Raw genomic sequence first — 19,795 nt, forward strand, 5'->3', positions numbered from 1 at the left:
CTCATCTTCTCCTGAGATACCGGTGTCATTTCATAATCTGGAATACTATGGACCTTACAGGTGTTCTCCTCTCTCCCATTCACTTTATTCTCCTGCTGGAATTAAATAGTACCTTTACAAATTTATAGCTAGATTGAAGAAATAAGTTCTAGTGTTCTATACCACTGTAGGATGACAACACTTAACAATAAATATATAGTTTCAAATAGCTAGGAGGATGGAGGATATTGAATATTCCCAACATACAGAAATGATCAATGTTTGAGATGATGGATATGTCAATCACCCTGATCTGATCACTATACACTATATCTATTGAAACATCATTCTGTACTCCATAAATATATATGATTATTGTGTATCAATTTCAAAAATTAAATTGTTACATTAAAAAGTACAAAAAACAATATCTTTAAATGTATTGTGTTTATATCATCTGTATTTCTTGGTCCATTCTCCTAGTCTTTTCTTTATTTTTATTTTTTTGGTTGTCATTTGTTTGATTCATTTAGTATGAGTTGATTTTAGGTTATAAAAGCCCAACAATTATAGCTAGAGAATATTCCGGCATATTAATCTATGTTTCTAAAAAAGTAGGTGGTAGTTAAGACTGAAGCCTCAGGACCTGCTTAGACAGCCTGGTTCAAATACCACCTCTGCCTCTTGATACGTGCGACTTGGAGCAGATTCCCCAGCCTCCTTGAAAACGTAGCCTCCATCTCCTTACATGTAAAATTAGAGCAACTCTTCTATTTATATCATAAGATTGTTTTGAGGATCAACATCAATTATTAACATATATGGGTTCAGAACAATGGCACATAGTAAATTCTCAATGTATGTTCAATATTGTCATTACTATGACTATAATTATTTTGTTATTTCTCCTCCCTTCCCCTTTGTCCATCAAACAGATAGTTAGCTCTGTACTTCATTGCCTCACGGAAGATATGTGGCAGGCAAAGGCAAACACTTCTGCTTTCTTACAGGCTGTGTCTTTAGGGAGAATCTTGATGGACTGGACATGCCCTGTAGGGAGCAGCGTAAGGGAGAGGATCTGACTGCATAGGCATCTTTGTCTGAGGGCACAGGCTGTACTGAAAAAGAAGTAAAATAAGTAACAGGATCCTAAGAATCAGGGCAGCAGCTGCCCACAGGGTACGGAGAGCAAACCCACAGACTCAGTTCTGCCAGCAGAGGGCCATAGCTGAGACAGGGGAGGACAGGGTGTGCTGTAGAGTATGGACTCCATTGCCTTATAAGGACCAGGTTGGTGATGGAAAGGAGAGAGAGGGCCGGGCTGGGGGACTGGGTTGGTGATGGAAAAGAGAGAGAGGGCCGGGCTAGGGAGGAAGAGGAGCTGCTGTGAACTGGGGAGCACCTACCTCGCCTAACAACAGACACTACTCACAGGTAGGAATGTAGACTCAAAGCTGCCAAATCTCCAAAATTTTCAAGAAAAGCAAAAGTCTGCTTTTGAATTGGTAAGCTCCCAATTTTAAAATTTGGTGCACACCTAAACAATTGTCTGCAGCCCACATTCAGCCTCAGGGCGACCTGTTTGTGACCTCCAGGTTAGAGAAAGCTAGTGGTCTAGAGTCTGTATGCCCTGCAAGATTGGAAACCTAGCTCTGTTCTTGCCTGCTGGTGGCTTTAAGCAAGTTATCACCTGAGCCTTGGTTTCCTTACCTGCAAAGTGGAATAATGACAGCTAATGATGGGGAGGAAAGTGATAACATGGTAAAAATCAGGAATAAAATGTATACATTCAAACATAAATACTGTTGTAGAAACAATATACTTTGCCTTTACCAAAAACAGAATAAAAAATATAGAAATGGTGGAAAAACCAGGTCAGTTTAACATCAATCAGTGTCTATAAATACAATAGAAAGAAGTCTGGATCTTTGCAACATTTGGGGTCACAGAAATAATTTTTTTGGTACACACTTGGAAGAGAACTAGCCAGCATCATTATGAAGGAAGGTCTGCATAGGTTCTTAAAAGGCAGCTGGGGACACCAAACCACTCCTGAAAAGTAAATCACATAGAAATGAATATACAAGCCTAATTAGGACAGGGAAGAAGGCAGCACTGTGGGATCAATCCCTCAGAGGGAGAAGTTGGAAGAGAAACTGGATGGAAAGAAAAGACAGTACGTGTAGTCGAGGGACTTTGGGCTATATTAAATATGTAAAACCAAGATGTGTATCTGAGAACACCTCAGCTCCGTGGTTGTCTGTGCTGATTGCATCCGTGGTGATGTGAATGAATCAGATTGCTCAAGGGATTTTTTTTTTTTTTTTTTTTTTGATGGAGTCTTACTCTGTCACCCGGGCTAGAGTGCGGTGATGCAATCTTGCCTCACTGCAACCTCTGCCTCCTGGGTTCGAGTGATTCTCCCGCCTCAGCCTCTCAAGTAGCTGGGATTACAGGCATGTGCCACCATGCCTGGCTAATTTTTGTATTTTTAGTAGATACAGGGTTTTGCCATATTGGCCAGGCTGGTCTTAAACTCCTGACCTCAAGCCATCGCTTGCCTTGGCCTACCAAAGTGTTGGGGTAACAGGCATGCACCACCATACCCAGCCCTAGATTGCTTTAGGAACCAATTCTTAGAAGGCAGAGTTGATAGAAGACTACGGTGAAGGGCACAGAGACTATACAACTCAACCCATATCCATGTACCTAGAAGGGGTGAGACCACCCAATGCTGGGTTAGAGAGGGGATTGTCAACAACTTCCTCATAGGATTAACGTGAATTATAATCATGCATTTAAACCACAGCACGTATTTAAACCACAGCTATGTGCCTGGCACTTGGCACATATTTCCTAAATATTACTTCTCCTACCATGGACTTATTTGGGAACTCTGGATTATCATCCTTCTGGCTGCAAATAATGAATTATTATTTCTTTTCTGCTTCAGGAGCAGTAGGGGAGGAAGGGATGAGGGAGATGGGATGTGCTCATTAGTGGGCTTCTAAATGCTTCTTGCCCAGTGGTGTGAATGTTCCAGGACTCCAGCTGACAGATCACTAGAGTGGTTTCCAGCCATTCTTAGTGGTAGAAAACCTTCTTCAAAGTCTTACATGGAACCTCAGAACAGAACAAAATCAGAACTGTTCTGGGCAGCCTTTAACACCTCAAGGTGGCCTCTAAGGGTTTCATCAACCAATTTGAAAAACAGTCCCTAGAAGGAACCTGGTCCTTCTGCCTTCAAAGCCTCTGACAATGAGTAATGGATTCAATATCAGGGGGGAAAAGCTCTGACACAAAGGGAAGAGTTGGCTCTTCTCCTTATAAATCTATGGAGTGTTTATCTTTAATATGGTCTAATGACAATAACGACTTCCTTTTGTTGAGTGTTTACTATAAGCCCCAAACTGTGCTAGAACTATAGATATTTTATATCATTTAATCTTCACAATAATCCTGTGAGACATTATTATTCTCATTCTTCAAAGGAAAACACCGAGGCTTCAAGAGGGTCCATATATTGGCCAGTAGTATGCACTGAATGAGAGTCAAACTTACTATACTTTGCTGATGCTGTAATCAACTCTATTGATTTATATGAGGATCTGAGAAATAAGAATCTCAGAAATTGAACTCAAGATCACTTTTTATGCAGCCACTTGAATCTTTCCTTTGTCTGAATACCCATGACACAAATATTTATTTGCCACTTCAAATACATTTAATAGAACTCAGTGTAGTAAAGGAATGTGCTGAGTTAGTAGGCAGGTGTGAGGGTCCTGGAGGTGGCAGTGGTAAGAAGAGAAGAAGAAAAGAAGGAAGTTTACAACATGAATGAGTCAGTTCTGCTGTAAAGAGAACAGAAGAGAAGTCTGTCTGGGGAGACAAACAGAAATACCCACAAACACAAACAATAATTTTATAAAGATGGAGCGTTAAGAATTGGTTAGAAAAGAATAGCTCATTCAAAATAGTAGCAAACCTATAAACAATTATACTTAGGAACAAAACTAACAAAACCGTATAAGATATTTATATGAAAAACTATAAAACCTTATTTAATGAAGAACATAAAACTAGACTTGAATAACCAGAGTGACATGACAATGTTCCTGGATGGGAATATGTGAGTCCTCTTAAAATTAATCTATATACATAATATAATCTATATTGAAATTCGAATAAAAATCTCAGCAGTTTTTTATGGATCTGACAAACTAATACTAAAATTTATAAAGAAGAATAAACGTATAGGCATACCTAGCTTAAAAAAGAACAGAAGGGGTGGGATTGTTCTTTGGATATCAGGATATAATTTAGATTTCTTCAACTAAAACCATGATATTGGTGCAGAAATATATAAACAGACAAAAGAACTGAATAGAGAAACCATAAACAGACCAGTATCTATACAGGAATAAGTCATTTCAATGAAGGAAAAGATGCGCAAGTCAACAAATGTTCTTTGGACCACTGAATACATTTTTCATTTCAATTCAAAGCATACAATAAAGTTATATTGCTACCTCACACTGTACAAAAGAATTAGTGTACACAGAATAAATACCTGGACCTTTAAAACAAAACTAAAAATAACTAGAAAACTACAGAAGATTTTTATGAGACTATGGGGAACACTTTCTTAAGATCCAAATGCAAAAGCCAAAGGGAAAATAATGAAAAATACACCAATTCCAATTTAAAATTTCTGTATGACAAAACATAATCTTGAATATGACTGAGAAAAAAAAAATGGAAGAAAATATTATAAGATATGTAGCAAAGAATTAGTATCTAGAACATCCAAATCGATTTTAAAAACTCAATCTAACAAGAAAAGAGTGGGGGCAGGGTTATGTTTGAGCAATTCTCACAAAATGAAATACAGGTGGCCAAAAAACACATTTGTAAATATTTCAGTTCACTAGTGATTTGATGAATGCAAATTAAAATAGCAACACAGAAACATTTCTAATCCATCAGTAACCTAAAATAAAAAGGTAAGTAAGTACTGGTGATAAAACAAATTTTAAAGCAACATGAATGTTCACTAATAAAATACAATGTATTTATAGAATGTAACATGAAATTGTTATAAGGATGAGCTAGGTCTATATGTATTAACACAGATAAGCTCAAAAACAGAATGCACAGTGAAAAAGGCAAGTTATAGAATTATATAAATAGCACTGAGGAAAGAGCAGGAGCAGATCACTGTGAAAAATAGAAAGTGGTACAGCATATCTAATGTGTAGATAGGTACATAAAACTGGAAAATTAGTTGGGACCAGAGGGTTGAATATATTATTAATCACGATCAATTTGAGCGTTTGTGTGTGTTTATAGATTTGGTATAGACTTCCCTCCTTCATTTTCTTTCTTTTTTTCAATTTTTATTTTTATTTTAAGTTCCAGGACACATGTGCAGGATGTGCAGGTTTGTTACATAGTAGTTTGCACACATATCAACCCATCACTTAGGAATTAAACCCTGCATGCATTAGCTAATTTTCCTAATGCTCTCCCACGCCTGACCCCACCACCCTGCAGGCCCCAGTGTGTGTTGGTCTTCTTTCCGTGTCTATGTGTTCTCATTGTTCTGCTCCCATTTATAAGTGAGAACATGTGGCGTTTGGCTGTCTTACTTTTTTTTTTTTTTTTTTTTAAGACAGTGTCTCACTCTGTCACCAAGGCTGGAGTGCAGTGGCACCATCTCGGCTCACTACAGCCTCAGTCTCCCAGGCTCAAGTCATTTTCCCACCTCAGCCTTCCAAGTAGCTGGGACTATGGCACATGTCATCACACCCAGCTACTTTTTGTATTTTTTGTAGAGATGGAGTTTTGCCATGTTGCCCAGGCTGGTCTTGAACTCCATTTTCAATAATAACGTCATGGAGCTCTTATTGGTTTCAGTTTTACTATTTGGTTAATAAATCCTCCCCATGGAAACCCATCTTTTCTCCCCACTCCCATTCTATGAATATGAAATTATATAACCTTTTAAAAACACATTGCTTAGGTTTTCACTGTGGACTCTGGGCTATCTAGTGAAATCTTGGCTAGCAGTATGTTTAGTTGGCAATGAAAAGATCTTAGACTTTCCCATGCTTGCCTATCTTGATTCCTTTCCCCTCACTAACCTTTAAACAATCAAGCCAAAAGGTGAGAAGATTTTATTTATTTATTTATTTATTTATTTTTGAGATGGAGTCTCGCTCTCGCCCAGGCTGGAGTGCAGTGGCGCTGTCTCGGCTCACTGTAAGTTCCGCCTCCCAGGTTCACGAAGAAGCTACTATACAAAGCCAAGAAGTACAGCCAGGTGGCTAATATGGTAGATAAGTACAGTCTTATGTCCTCTTTTTCTTTTAAAATGACAGGCCTGGGGACTGGGAGAGTCCAGCTTTTGGGCTGAGAAGTAAGGAAAAACGGCGCTATGCACAGCAAGTAGCTTGTGGTAGACTCCTAGTTGTCTACGGAAACCTGTTTTCCTTTCTTCCATGATAACAGCTCTGTACAGACCCATGACTGACCACTTGATCACATTTCCCACCTCCTTTATAGTCGAGATAAAGCCATGTCACTTAAGTTCTCATCAATGGAGTGTGAGAAATGATGTGTCTGGGACTTAAGAAACTGAGCATGCACCTGAGGTGGAGCAAGATGTCAGAACAGACAGCTCCACCATCGTCCCTCTTGTAAAGACACCAAGTTGATGACTACGTACACAGAAAAAACACCTTCATGAGAACCAAAAACCAGATGAGCACTAACAGTAACTGGTTTTAACTTCATATTGCTGAAAGAAGTACTGACAAGATAGAAAAAACAGTCCTGAATTGTAGATGCCACCCCTCCCTCTTCCCTAGAAGTGGTGGTGTAGTTCTGAGAGCCTCTCTGGGCGCTGGGGGAGGGAGAACACAGCAATTGTGAGGCACTGAAGTCATAGATCTTCTCTTAGAGCAGAGAGGAAAACCAGACCAAACTCAGCTAATGTCTGCCCACAGAGGGGCATTTAAACCAGCCCTAATCAGAGGGAATCACCAATCCCAGCAGTCGGAACTTGAATTCCCACAAACCTCACTACCCACTGAGGGCCAAAGTGCTCTTAATCTCTAAGTGAACTTGAAAGGCAATCTAGGCCATAAGGACTGCAACTTATAGGGAAGTCATAGGGTTGAACTAGGCCCAGAGACAGTGGTCGGGTGGGGCGGGGGAGGGGGGATGTGACATAGTGAGACATCAGCTGGGGCAGCCAAGGGAGTGCTGGCATCACTCTTCCTCTGAACCCAGACTGCACAGCTCACAGCTCCAAAAGTTGACCTCTTCCTTCTGCTTAAGGAGAGGAGAGGGAAGAGTGAGGAGGACTTTGTCTTGCATCTTGGATACCAGCTCAGCCACAGCAGGATAGGGTGCTGGTCAGAGTCATGAGGCCCCCATTCCATGCCCTACCTCCCAGATGACCTTTCTAGACACACCGCAGGCCAGAAAGAAATCCACTGCCTTGACAGAAAGAACCCATTCCTGACAGCATTCATCACCTGCTAGCTGAAGAGTCCCTAGGCCCTAAATAACCAGCAGAATACCTAGGTTCTAGATCAAGGGCCTTGGTGAGCCTCTGAGACTTGCTGGCTTCAGGCACCAACACTGCTACAGGGGATAGAGAACCAGGTGGGCTCTTGGGGTCCCCAATTACAGGACTTTACTCTTGGATGGCATTTTTGGACCTGCTCTGGGCCAAAGGAAAGCCCACTGCTCTGAAGGGTGAGTCCCAGGCCAGGCAGCATTCACACAAGCTGACTTAAGAGATATTGGGCCTTAAGGAAACCCACTGGTGATAGTCTGGCAGTACTCCTCATGGCCAGGGGTAATGATGGGTATGGGGTGAGTCTTCTCTGCCTTTGGGAAGAGGAGGGGAGAGTGGGAAGGACTGTGTCTTGCGTTTGACTGCCAGCTCAGCTGAAATACAACAGAATACCAGGTAGACTTCTAAGGTTTTTGAGTGTGGTCCCAGACTCGTGGATGGCACTTTTGGACCCACTCACCACCCTGAAAAGAAGGACACAGACCAGGCTGGCTTTGCCACTTGCTGATTGTAAAGCCTAAGGACCTTGAGTGAACACAGGCAGTAGCCAGGGAGTGGTTACAGTTGGTGAGACTCAGCACTCTGTTGGCTTCAGGTCTGACTCAAAGTAGTTATAGTGGTGGTGGCCAGAGGGGTGCTTGTGGCACTCCACCCCCAGTATTAGGTGGCTCTCTATGTGTCAGAGAAAGTAAGGGAAGAGAACAAGAATCTCTGTCTGATGATCAAGAGAATTCTGCCAGATCTTATCCAAGACCATCAAGGCAGGGCCTCCATGAGTCTGCAAGAACCACAGCATTACTGGGCTTGGGGTGCCCCCTAAAGCAGAAATAGCTTAGATCATAACACTCAAGACCTTTCAAATATCTGGAAAGCCTCCCCAAGAAAGACAGTCACAAATAAGCCCAGGCAGTGAAGACTACAATAACTGACTCTTCAATGCCCAGACACCAAAGAACATCTACTGGCATAGACACCATCCAGGAAAACGTGACCTCACCAAATGAACTAAATAAGGCACCAGGGACTAATCCTGGAGAAACAGAGATATGTGCCCTTTCAGATAGAAAATTCAAAACAGCTGTGTTGAGGAAACTTCAAGAAATTCAAGATAACACAGAGAAGGAATTCAGAATTCTACCAGATAAATTTAACAAAGAGATTGAAGAATCAAGCAGAAACTTTGGGGCTGAAAAATGCATCACAGTCCTTTAATAACAGAATTGGTTAAGCAAGCAAAAGAAAAAATTAGTGAGCATGCAGAGAGGCTATTTGAAAATACACAGTCAGAGGAGACAAAAGATAAAAAGAATAAAAACAATGAAACATACCTACAGGATCTAGAAAATAGCCTCAAAAGGGCAAATGTAAGTTATTGGCCTTAGAGAGGAGGTAAAGAAAGAGATGGGGTAGAAAGTTTATTCAAAGGGATAATAACAGAGAACTCCTAAGATATCAATATCCAAATACAAGAAGTTCTAGAACACCAAGCGGATTTAACCCAAAGAAGACTACCTCAAGGCATTTAATAATCAAACTCCCAAAGGTCAAGGATAAAGAAAGGATCCTAAAAGCAGCAAGAAAAAAGAAACAAATAACACCATGGAGCTCCAACATGTCTGGCAGCAGACATTTCAGTGGAAACTTTACCAGCCAGGAGAGAGTGGTATGATATATTTAAAATGTTGAAGGAGAAGAACTTTTACCCTAGAATAGTATATCTTGTGAAAATATCCTTCAAACATAAAGGATAAATAAAGACTTTCCCAGACAAACAAAAGCTGAGGAATTTCATCAATACCAAGCTTGTCCTATAAGAAATGCTAACAGGAATACTTCAGTCAGAAAGAAAAGGACATTATTGAGCAATAAATAATCACCTGAAGGTGCAAAACTAACTGGTAATAGTAAGTACACAGAAAAACACAGAATATTATAACACTGCACGTGTGGTATGTAAACTACTCTTATCCTAACTAGAAAGACTAAATCACAAATCATCAAAAATAATGACAACACCTTTTCATGACATAGTACAATAAGATATAAGCAGAAACAACAAAAAGTTTAAAAGTTTAAAATGAAGTTAAGGTGAGTTTGTATTTGCTTTCTTTTTGCTTGTTTGATTATGCAAATAGTATTAGGTTAAAATAATGATTATAAGATAGTATTTGCAAGTCTCATGGTAACCCCAAATCAAAAAACATATAATGGATACACACACACACAAAAAGGAGGAACCTAAATGATATCACCAGAGAAAATAATCTTCACTAAAGGAAGACAGGAATGCAAGAAAGAAGGAAGAGAAGACCACAAGAAAACCAGAAAACAAATAACAAAATGGCAGGAGTAAGTCCTTACTTATCAATAATAATGTTGAATGTAAATGGACTAAACTCTCCAATTGAAAGACATAGACTGGCTGAACAGATGGAAAAAACAAGACCCATTGATATGTTGCCCACAGGAAACCCACTTCACTTATAATGACACACATATACTGAAAATAAAAAGATGGAAAAAGATATTCCATGTGAATGGAAACCAAAAAAGAGAAGTTGCTACACTTGTATCAAACAAAATAGATTTTAAGACAAAAGCTATAATAAGAGACAAAAAAAGTCACTATATAATGATAAAGGGGTCAATTCAGCAAGAGAACATACAATTTTAAATACATACGCACCCAACATGGGAGCACCCAGATAGATAAAGGAAATATTAGAACTAATGAGAGAGATAGGCCACAATACAATAATATTTGGAGACTTCAACACCTCACTTTCAGCATTGGACAGATCTTCCAGACAGAAAATCAACAAAGAAACTTCATACTTAATCTGCACCTATGGACCAAATGTATCTAATAGATATTTACAGAGCATTTCATCCAACAGGCGCAGAACACATTCTTTTCCTCAGCACATGGATCATTCTCAAGGACAGAGAATATTTTAGGTCACAAAATGAGTCTTAGAGCATTAAAAAAATTAAAATAATATCAAGTATCTTCTCTGACCAAAATGGAATAAAAACAGAAATTAATAATAAGAGGAATTCTGGAAAAAATACAAATACATGTGACATATTATATAATTATACAAATATAATTTCTTCATTGACCAATTGGAATAATCCAATTGACCAATTGGATTGACCAATTGGTCAATCAAGAAATTAAGAAGGAAACTGAAAAAAATGAAACACATGATAATGGAAACAAAAATACCAAAATCTATGGAATACAGCAAAAGCAGTATTAAGAAAGAAATTTATAGCTATAAGTGCCTACATTATAAAACAGGAAAGATTTCAAATAAATAATCTAAACATGCATCCTGAATTTAAAAAGGCAAAAGCAAATCAAACAAAAAAATTAGTAGAAGAAAAGAAATAAAGATCAGAGCAGAAACTGAAATGAAAAAACAATAAAAGGTTAAGAAAACAAAAATTTGTTTTTTTGAAAAGTAAAATGAAATTGACAAAGAAAATATTTGCAGCTTTTAGCCAGACTAGGAAAAAAAATAGAGAAGATCCAAATAAATAAAATTGGAAATGAAAATGAAGACATTACAACTAATACTGCAGAAATTCAAGGATCATTAGTGCCTAATATGAGCAGCTGTATGCCAATAAATTGGGAAATCTAGAAGAAATGAACAAATTCCAAGATGCATGCCACTTATCAAGAAGAAATCCAAAACCTGAACAGACCAATAACAAGTAAAAAGATCAAAGATAAAAAATCTCCCAGTTAAGAAAAAGCCTGGGACCAGATGGCTTCACTGTTGAATTCTACCAAACATTTAAAGAAGAACTACTACCAATCATATTCAAACCATCCCAAAAAATAGAGGAGAAGGAAATAATTCCAAAGTCATTTTATGAAGCTAGTATTACCCTGATACCAAAACCAGAGAAAGACATATCAAAAAAGAAAAAACCAAGAGCCAATGTCTCTGATGAATATTGATGCAAAAATCCTCAAAAAAAAAAAAAAAAAAAAAAACAAAAAAAACTAGCAAATTGAATTCAACAATACAGTAGAAAGATCATTCATCATAACCAAGTAAGATTTATTTCTGGGATGCAAAGATGGTTCAACATACATAAATCAATCAATATGTACATTATATCAATAGAATGATGGGTAAAAATCACACGATCATTTCAATTGATGCTGAAAAAGTATTTGATAAAATTCAACATCCCTTCATGATAAAAATGCTCAAAAAACTGGAGACAGAAGGAAGATTCCTCAACATAACAAAAGCCATATATGACAGACCCACAGCTAGTATCATACTGAATGGGGAAAAGCTGAAGCCTTTCCTCTAAGATTGGGAACATGACAAAGATGCCTACTGTCACCACCATTATTCAGCATAGTACTAGAAGTTCTAGCTAGAGCAATCAAACATGAAAAATATATAAATGGCATCCAAATTGAACAGGAAGAAGCCAAATTACCCTTGTTTGCAGATGATATAATCTTATATTTGAAAAAACCTAAAGACTCCAGAAGAAAACTATTAGAACTGATAAACAAATTCAATTAAGTTGCAGGATACAAAACCAACATAGAAAAATCAGTAGCATTTCTATATGCCAATGGTGAACAATGTGAAAAAGAAATAAAAAAGTAATCCCATTTACAACAGCTACACATAAAATTAAATACCTAGGAATTAACCAAATAATCTCTGTAATGAAAACTATAAAACACTGATGAAACTGAAAACACCAAAAAATGAAAAAAAATCCATTTTCATGGACTGGAAGAAATAATATTGTTAAAATATCCATACTACCTAAAGCAATCTACAGATTCAATCTAATCCCGTCAAAATACCAATGACATTCTTCACAGAAATAGAAAAAAACAATTCTAAAATGTATATAGAACCACAAAAGACCCTGAATAGCCAAAGCTATCCTGAGCAAAAAGAACAACACTGCAAGAATCACATTACCTGACTTCAAATTATACTACAGAGCTGTAGTAACCAAAACAGCGTGGTACTGCATGAAAACAGGGAAAAGACAGTCTCTTTCTGCCTTAATAAATGGTTCTGAGAAAACTGGATGTCCATATGCAGAAAAATAAAACTAGACCCTTATCTTTCACCATATACAAAAATAAAATCAAAATGGATCAAATACTTAAAATCAAGACCTCAAACTATGAAACTACTACAAGAAAACACTGGGGGAAATCTCCAGGACATTGGTCTGGGCAAAAATGTCTTGAGCAATACCCCATAAGCACAGACAACCAAAGAAAAGATGGACAAACGGGATCACACCAAATTTAAAAACTTTTGCACAGCAAATGATAAAATCAACAAAGTAAAAAGACAATCCACAGAATGGTGGGCTGCAAAAAAAATCTGCAAACTACCCTTCTGACAAAGGATTAATAACCAGAATATACAAGGAGATGAAACAACTCTACAGAAAAAAAATCTAATCAAAAGATAGGCAAAGATTTGAATAGACATTCTCAAAAGATAATATACAAATAGCAAACGGGCATGTGAAAAAGTGTTCAACATCACTGATTATCAAAGAAATGCAAATCAAAACTACAATAAGATATCATCTCACCCCACTTAAATGTCTTATATACAAAAGACAGGCAACAACAAATACTGACGAGGATGTGCAGAAAAGGGAATCCTTGTACACTGTTAATGGGAATGTGAATTAGTCCAACCACTATGAAGAACGGTTTCGAGGTTCCTCAAAAAACTAAAAATGGAGCTCCAACATGATCCTGCAATCCCACTGCTGGGTATATAGCCAAAAGAAAGGAAATCAGTGTATCGAAGAGATATCTGCACTCCTATGTTTGTTGCAGCACTGTTTACAATAGCTAAGATTTGCAAGCAAACTAAGTGTTTATCCACAGATGAATGGATAAAGAAAATGAGGTACCTAAGGCCAGGCATGGTAGCTTATGCCTGTAACCCCAGCACTTTGGGAGGCCGAGGCTGGCGGATCACCAGAGGACTGGAGTTCGAGACCAGCCTGACCAACATGGAGAAACCCCATCTCTACTAAAAATACAAAATTAGCTGGGCATGGTGGCACATGCCTGTAAACTCAGCTACTCAGGAGGCTGAGGCAGGAGAATCGCTTGAATCCAGGAGGCGGAGGCTGCAGTGAGCCAAGATTGTGCCATTGCACTCCAGCCTGGGCAACAAGAACAAAACTCCGTCTCAAAAAAAAAAAAAGAAAAGGAAAAAAAAAAAAAAAAGAAAAAAGAAAATGTGGTACATATATACAATGGATTACCATTTGGCCATAAAAATGAATGAGATGCTGTCATATGCAATGATATGGATGGACATGATTATGTTAAATAAAATAAGACAGGCATAGAAAGACAAACATCACATGTTCTCACTTATTTGTGGGATCTAAAAATCAAAACAATTGAAGTCATGGAGATAGAGAGTAGAAGGATGGTTACCAGAGGCTGGGAAGGGTAGGTAATAAGGGGTTGCAGGTGTGTCGGTGGGTGGAGACAGAGATGGCTAATGGGTACAAAAAATGTTAGAAAGAATGAATAAGACCTACTATTTGATGGCACAACAGGGAGACTATGGTCAATACTAATTGTACATTTTAAAACAACTTAAATAGAGTAATTGGATTGTTTGCAACTCAATGGATAAACGCTTCAGGGGATGGATATCCCATTCTTCATGATGTGCTTATTTCACGTTGCATGCCTGTATCCAAATATCTCATGTGCCCCTTAAACATATATACCTACTATGTACTCACAAAAGTTAAAATAAAAAAGTTTAAGAAAGAATTTGAGCATATATCCTTTGCACTCTCCTCCCCTTCCAATCAGTGGGAACCTGGCCATGGCAGTGACCTAGCTTTCACCATGCAGACGTCTACAATGCCCCAGGGCAGTGGTTCTGAAATTGTGCTCTTAGACCTCTGGGGATCATAAGACCCCTTCAGAAGGACATAGGTCCAAACTATTTTCCTGCTAATACTGTGACATTATGTGCCTTTTTTACTCTCACTTTCTCACAAAGCTATAGTGGAGTTTTGCAGTGGCTACAGGAAGTGTGATGTCACAGCAGTTTGAATACAAAAGCAGATATGAGAATATAACTCTCTTCTATTAGCTAGAAGTTAAAGAGATTTGCAAATATATAAAGCAATGTCTCTCGCATCACTTTTTAAGTTTTGGAAAATATGATTACTTTTCTAAAAATACGTCATTCAGGTTAACTTCTATGGATTTATTATTTTGAAGGGCTTAACAAATACTTATTTTAAAATTTGTTTTAATTTCTCATATGGTGAATATCAACAGATATAGCACATATAAATGAAAGATTTTTGAGGTCCTTAATAATTTTTAAAAAGTGTAAAGAGGTCCCGTGACCAAAAATTTTGGAGCTGTTGCTCTACAGTTGGAAGGACAATGAGCTGGAAAAAAACCCTGCATCTCTGCATGAATGTGAGGACTGAAACTGCCCTCCCCTCATTCACAGTGAGGCCATCCATTACATAAAAGAGAAACAAGTTTCTGTATTATGCTACTGTTCATTGTATCTTTTTATTGTAGCACCTCGGATTTACTCTAAATAATACAGACAATAGTCACATGAGTCTTCCTCCCAATTCCAACAGGACTAAATTCTCAGCAATGCCATGTGAGCAGAAGCAATGGATGTCACTTCCAGATTTGAGACTTCAGACCTTCGCATTCTCTTCCCCTTCCATGCTAGCTGGAACCCATATGTGATGACAACCCTGTTTCAGCCATCCTGCCAGTGACAGTGTCCTAGGAGATGGCAGAAAAACCTGGGAGGAACCATGGTCCCTCAGTCATCTCAAGGAAAAAAGCTGCCCAGTCAAGCTGGACTGTTCACATGGAGACTATTCCAAAAGACGAAAAATGCACTTCTTCATCCTAAAAGCCATTTAAGTGTCAGGCCTTTTTGTTACAGTGGTCTGACCATTACCCATATATGGCTGACATCAGAAATTCACCTCTTCTCACACCCCAGATCTGTGGGGAAATCTTGGGGAAAACGTTGGTATGTGTGTATGTGCCTATATTTACACAAACAAACAAACAAACAAACAAAAACTAAGTTAAAGCAAAACCTTGAGAAGATGCAGTGTAATAAAAATATATATTTAGTTGTATCCTTTATAATAAACCACTAAATGTGTTTTTCTGAGTTCTGAGGCACTGCAGTGAATTATACAACCTGTGGAGAGTGTTATGGAAACCCACACCGTCAATCAGAAGTACAGGTGGTTGCTGGGACTTGCAACTGATGTCTGAAGCAGGAGCAGACTTGTGGAACTGAGCTCTTTTTTTTTTTTTTTTTTTTTTTTTTTTTTGAGACAGAGTCTGGCTCTGTCGCCCAGGCTGGAGTACAGTGGCCGGATCTCAGCTCACTGCAAGCTCCGCCTCCCGGGTTCACGCCATTCTCCTGCCTCAGCCTCCCGCGTAGCTGGGACTACAGGCGCCCGCCACCTCGCCCGGCTAATTTTTTTTTGTATTTTTTAGTAGAGACGGGGTTTCACTGGGTTATCCAGGATGGTCTCGATCTCCTGACCTCATGATCCGCCCGTCTCGGCCTCCCAAAGTGCTGGGATTACAGGCTTGAGCCACCGCGCCCGGCCAGGAACTGAGCTTTTAACCTGTGGGGTCTGAACTAACTCTGGATAGTGTCCAAGTTGAACTGAATTCTTAGGCACCCAGTTGGTGTTGGAGAACTGGAGAACTGGTGTGGAAGACCACACATTTGGTGTCAGAAATGGTAGCAGAAAAAGACACCCCAGAAGCTTAAGCCTACATAGGGTGTAGAATCATCAGGGCTGACCCTGACACTGCTTTACAATAACATTTCAGCTTTGCCTCCATACCCGCTTAACTCCTGCAGGATAAGCAAAGGTGACATCGACCTCAGACACCTCTGTACTGCCCACAGTGGCAAAGAACCTCCAGGCTGCTAGAATGCCATCCTAAGAAGATGTTAAATTGGACCTTTTCAGTCTCAGAAATGTGGTTGAAAACAATAAATGTAAGTTGCTGCACATTCTACATAGAGATAACAGACCATCCTATAGAATTTGCTAACAGACCCCAAATCAGTACTGTTACCTATGACTAGGCTATATAAAAGAAGATGTAGATTGATCAGGTATCCAGAGAGAGTTACCAGAGGGTTATGCTTTTCCTACCTCTTCCCTATGTAGGAGGGAATCCTTTCTTCCATCTACTCCCTCTCCCATCTACTGCAAGTCACATGAGTAGGAATTTCAAGTTCTGTTATACCACCTTAGGTTTCTGAGTCTGAATCTCGTCCAAGCTGGGGACAGCAGAGATATGTTAAAGTGAATAAGAAATTAAAGTTTTGATTTAGATTGGACTGTACTTTTCAAGAGCTGAAAATGAGATCTTTTGTTAATGTTTTTTAAGTGACCAGAAAAGTCAGGGACTCGTCCTGAGTTATTGTTCAACAAAAAAGAAAGATACTCAACATAGCATGTTTAAAAAGCAATAGACAGAAAAAAAAAATCAAGTAGCTTCATCTGCTTGTCCCTACCAAGTTTAGCACATTCAATATGTGGGTGGGAGAACCAGGTTTGGGTGGCAATGCCTGCCTCCCTGCCTATCACACTTCTACCAATAACAAAGAATCACATGGAATGACTGCCATAGCACCCGCTTTCAATAGAATATAATGTGGTAGCAACAGCAATAACAAAACTTCATCAGATATTTTCCAGTTTTTCTCTCTTCAAAGCCAGAACAATTAGAACCAAGCCCTTAAGCTGACTGAGCACCAGAGGCTCTGGACTGACGGTGGGAGAGGAAACCTAAGAAGGGGAGGCAAACATTCTAGCACAATAGGTGATCCAAAACAGTTAATGGGAACATTCAAAAAAATGTTTTGTAAAGCTACCCTGGCCGTGAACTGCCCAACTCCAGGCTTCTTTCATGTGATACACAAACTGACATCGTATTTTACCTAATACTGTATAATACGGTATCTGTAATATGTTAAACGCTCCTTGAAATAAATAAGAAAAATATTTAAAAGTCTGTAGAAAAATGGGCAAAGGAGAACAGGCAATTCACATAATTCTCAATACAAATGTCCAATGAGTGTATGAAAATATACTTAACCTTAATAGTAACCCAAGAAATGCAAGTTTAAAACACAAAATGCCATTTACTTATCAGGTTGGCAAAAATTTTACACATGAATCATATCTGGTTGGAAAGGGTCTCTAGAAAAAGATACTCTCATTCAACATTGATATAACTTGGAAAAGTCGTTATGAAAATTTAGAATGCATTTGAATATGAGCATGTGCATCCATACATGTATGTATGCATGTAAGTATAGAAAAAGGTCTGGAAGAATATATAACAAACCTAACAGTACTCCTATTTCTCAGGAAAGGAGGAGCAGTGGGATGGGAGGGTGTTGATGGACTTTCACGTTTTACAGATAGACTTAAAATTTGTATGAGCATATATTACTTCTGTAATTAAAAGAAATTTTTTTTGAAGCAGGGTCTTGCTGTGTCACCCATGCTGGAGTGCAGTGGTAACATCTTGGCTCACTGTAGTCTTGATGTCCTGAGCTCAGGTGATTCTCCTGCCTCTCAGTCTCTCTTAGCCTCCTGAGTAGCTGGGGCTACAGGTGTGCGCCACTATACCTGGTTAATTTTCAGGTTTTTTTTTTTTTTTTTTGAGATGGGGTTTTGTCATATTGCCCAGGCTGGTCTGAAACTCCTGGGCTCAAGCCATCTACCCACCTCAGCCTTCCAAATTGTTGGGATTACAGGCGTGAGCCACTGAGTCCAGCCTTAATTTTTTAAAATGAAAAACCAATTAACATGAGATTTTAAAGCTTAAATATATATATAAAATACTTTAATTGATTTATTTTCCTTTAAAACAGATGTGGTGGGGGTTGAGCAGGCATAGCCTACTCAAATTCTGGCAACCGAACCCTATCTTAATCTACGTAGGTGGTTCAGTATTTCACAACCCGAAGAAAGTTTCCTTAGTTGGCATGAATATAAGTACAGGGTAATGTTTTGCATCCCTGGACAGTACTGAATAAGGCTTATTCTTAGTAATTCAAGATAAAAAACAATTGTATGAAAAGTATTTTGAAATAAATTTTAGAGAGATTTGCATTTTTCAATAAAAAGAATTCTATCATTAGCTATCTTTCCTTTTGGCAGAGACTGTCTTCAATTTTTAAGTGTTTGCCAAAGAAATGACCTTCTGCCAACCCACACTGATATGTTTGCCTGTTTTCAGACCAGAATTCATTCAAAAGCACCACAAGTCTTCCAAGAAGTCTTTTTGTTTTTATTCCCAAAATTTTAAGCAAAAAAATAGTCCATTTAAAATAGAAGGAGACATTCTTACTTGGTCCTCAAAAGATAGAGCCTGGGCAACATCTCTTGGAAATCCATCAATAACAATGCCCTCTTCATCAGGTATTTGCATCAATTTTTGTTTTATCTCTGTAATTGTTGTTTCCTTTTATAAACAGAAAGGATGGAAAAAAAAAAACCACAGTTAAACTTAGTATACTCAAGTGGTAGGAAAACATTTTGCAGAATAAAAGAAAATTATACAGCAGTACCTGCGGGGCCAGTTCTCCAGTTGTAATTATCTTGGCAATAAGACTCCATTTCCTATTGCTGCTGGTACTGTGGATCTTCTTTCTTAATAATTCTCCCACAGAAATGTATTGGAATCCATATCGTTCTGCAATTTTCAAACTCTGAGTACCCTTTCCGCTTCCTGGACCACCTAGTATTTAAAACAGGCAAAACTGTGATCTTCTGATACAATAAGGACCTCCCTTTTATACAACTACTACTTCATCTGGGATGCAGATTCTGTGTCACCAAGGCAGGTGGTTAAATAGGAAAGCCATTTGCGGCTTTCTCAGTGCTGCCTTTGAATGTAAAGCAAGTAGAGACTTCATCAAGGAAAGAATTGTCTTGACCAACTGTATTAAATGAGAGATACAGGTTTTTCCTCTACCTATTTGAGCAAATAGCTAATTAAAAATTTTTTTGAACAATGTAGTTGAAAGAAATCTTGACATTTTTCTATGTAAAATCTAACATTTTTCCTCCTGTAATCAAAGAAAAATCTGTGGGATATAAAAAACAATGATCAAAATAAAAATAATGGATTCCACG

The 19,795-nt window shown here is 38.4% G+C and overlaps 1 protein-coding gene across 4 annotated transcripts in view; it reads right to left on the reverse strand.

The window, feature by feature from the left end:
* Positions 1–19,795, reverse strand: part of AK5 (adenylate kinase 5) — a 293,062-nt gene that overhangs the window by 258,161 nt on the left and 15,106 nt on the right. For all 4 annotated transcript variants that reach the window (XM_005542979.5, XM_005542978.5, XM_045368561.3 and 1 more), the window contains exons 4-5: positions 19,228–19,397; positions 19,008–19,121 (exon numbers count right to left, since the gene is read on the reverse strand). In XM_005542979.5, coding sequence (XP_005543036.2) covers positions 19,008–19,121; positions 19,228–19,397 — 284 coding nt within the window. The remainder of the gene's footprint in view (positions 1–19,007; positions 19,122–19,227; positions 19,398–19,795) is intronic.

The sequence above is a fragment of the Macaca fascicularis genome, chromosome 1 (genome assembly GCF_037993035.2).
Source record: "Macaca fascicularis isolate 582-1 chromosome 1, T2T-MFA8v1.1".
Taxonomy (NCBI): Eukaryota; Metazoa; Chordata; class Mammalia; order Primates; family Cercopithecidae; genus Macaca; species Macaca fascicularis.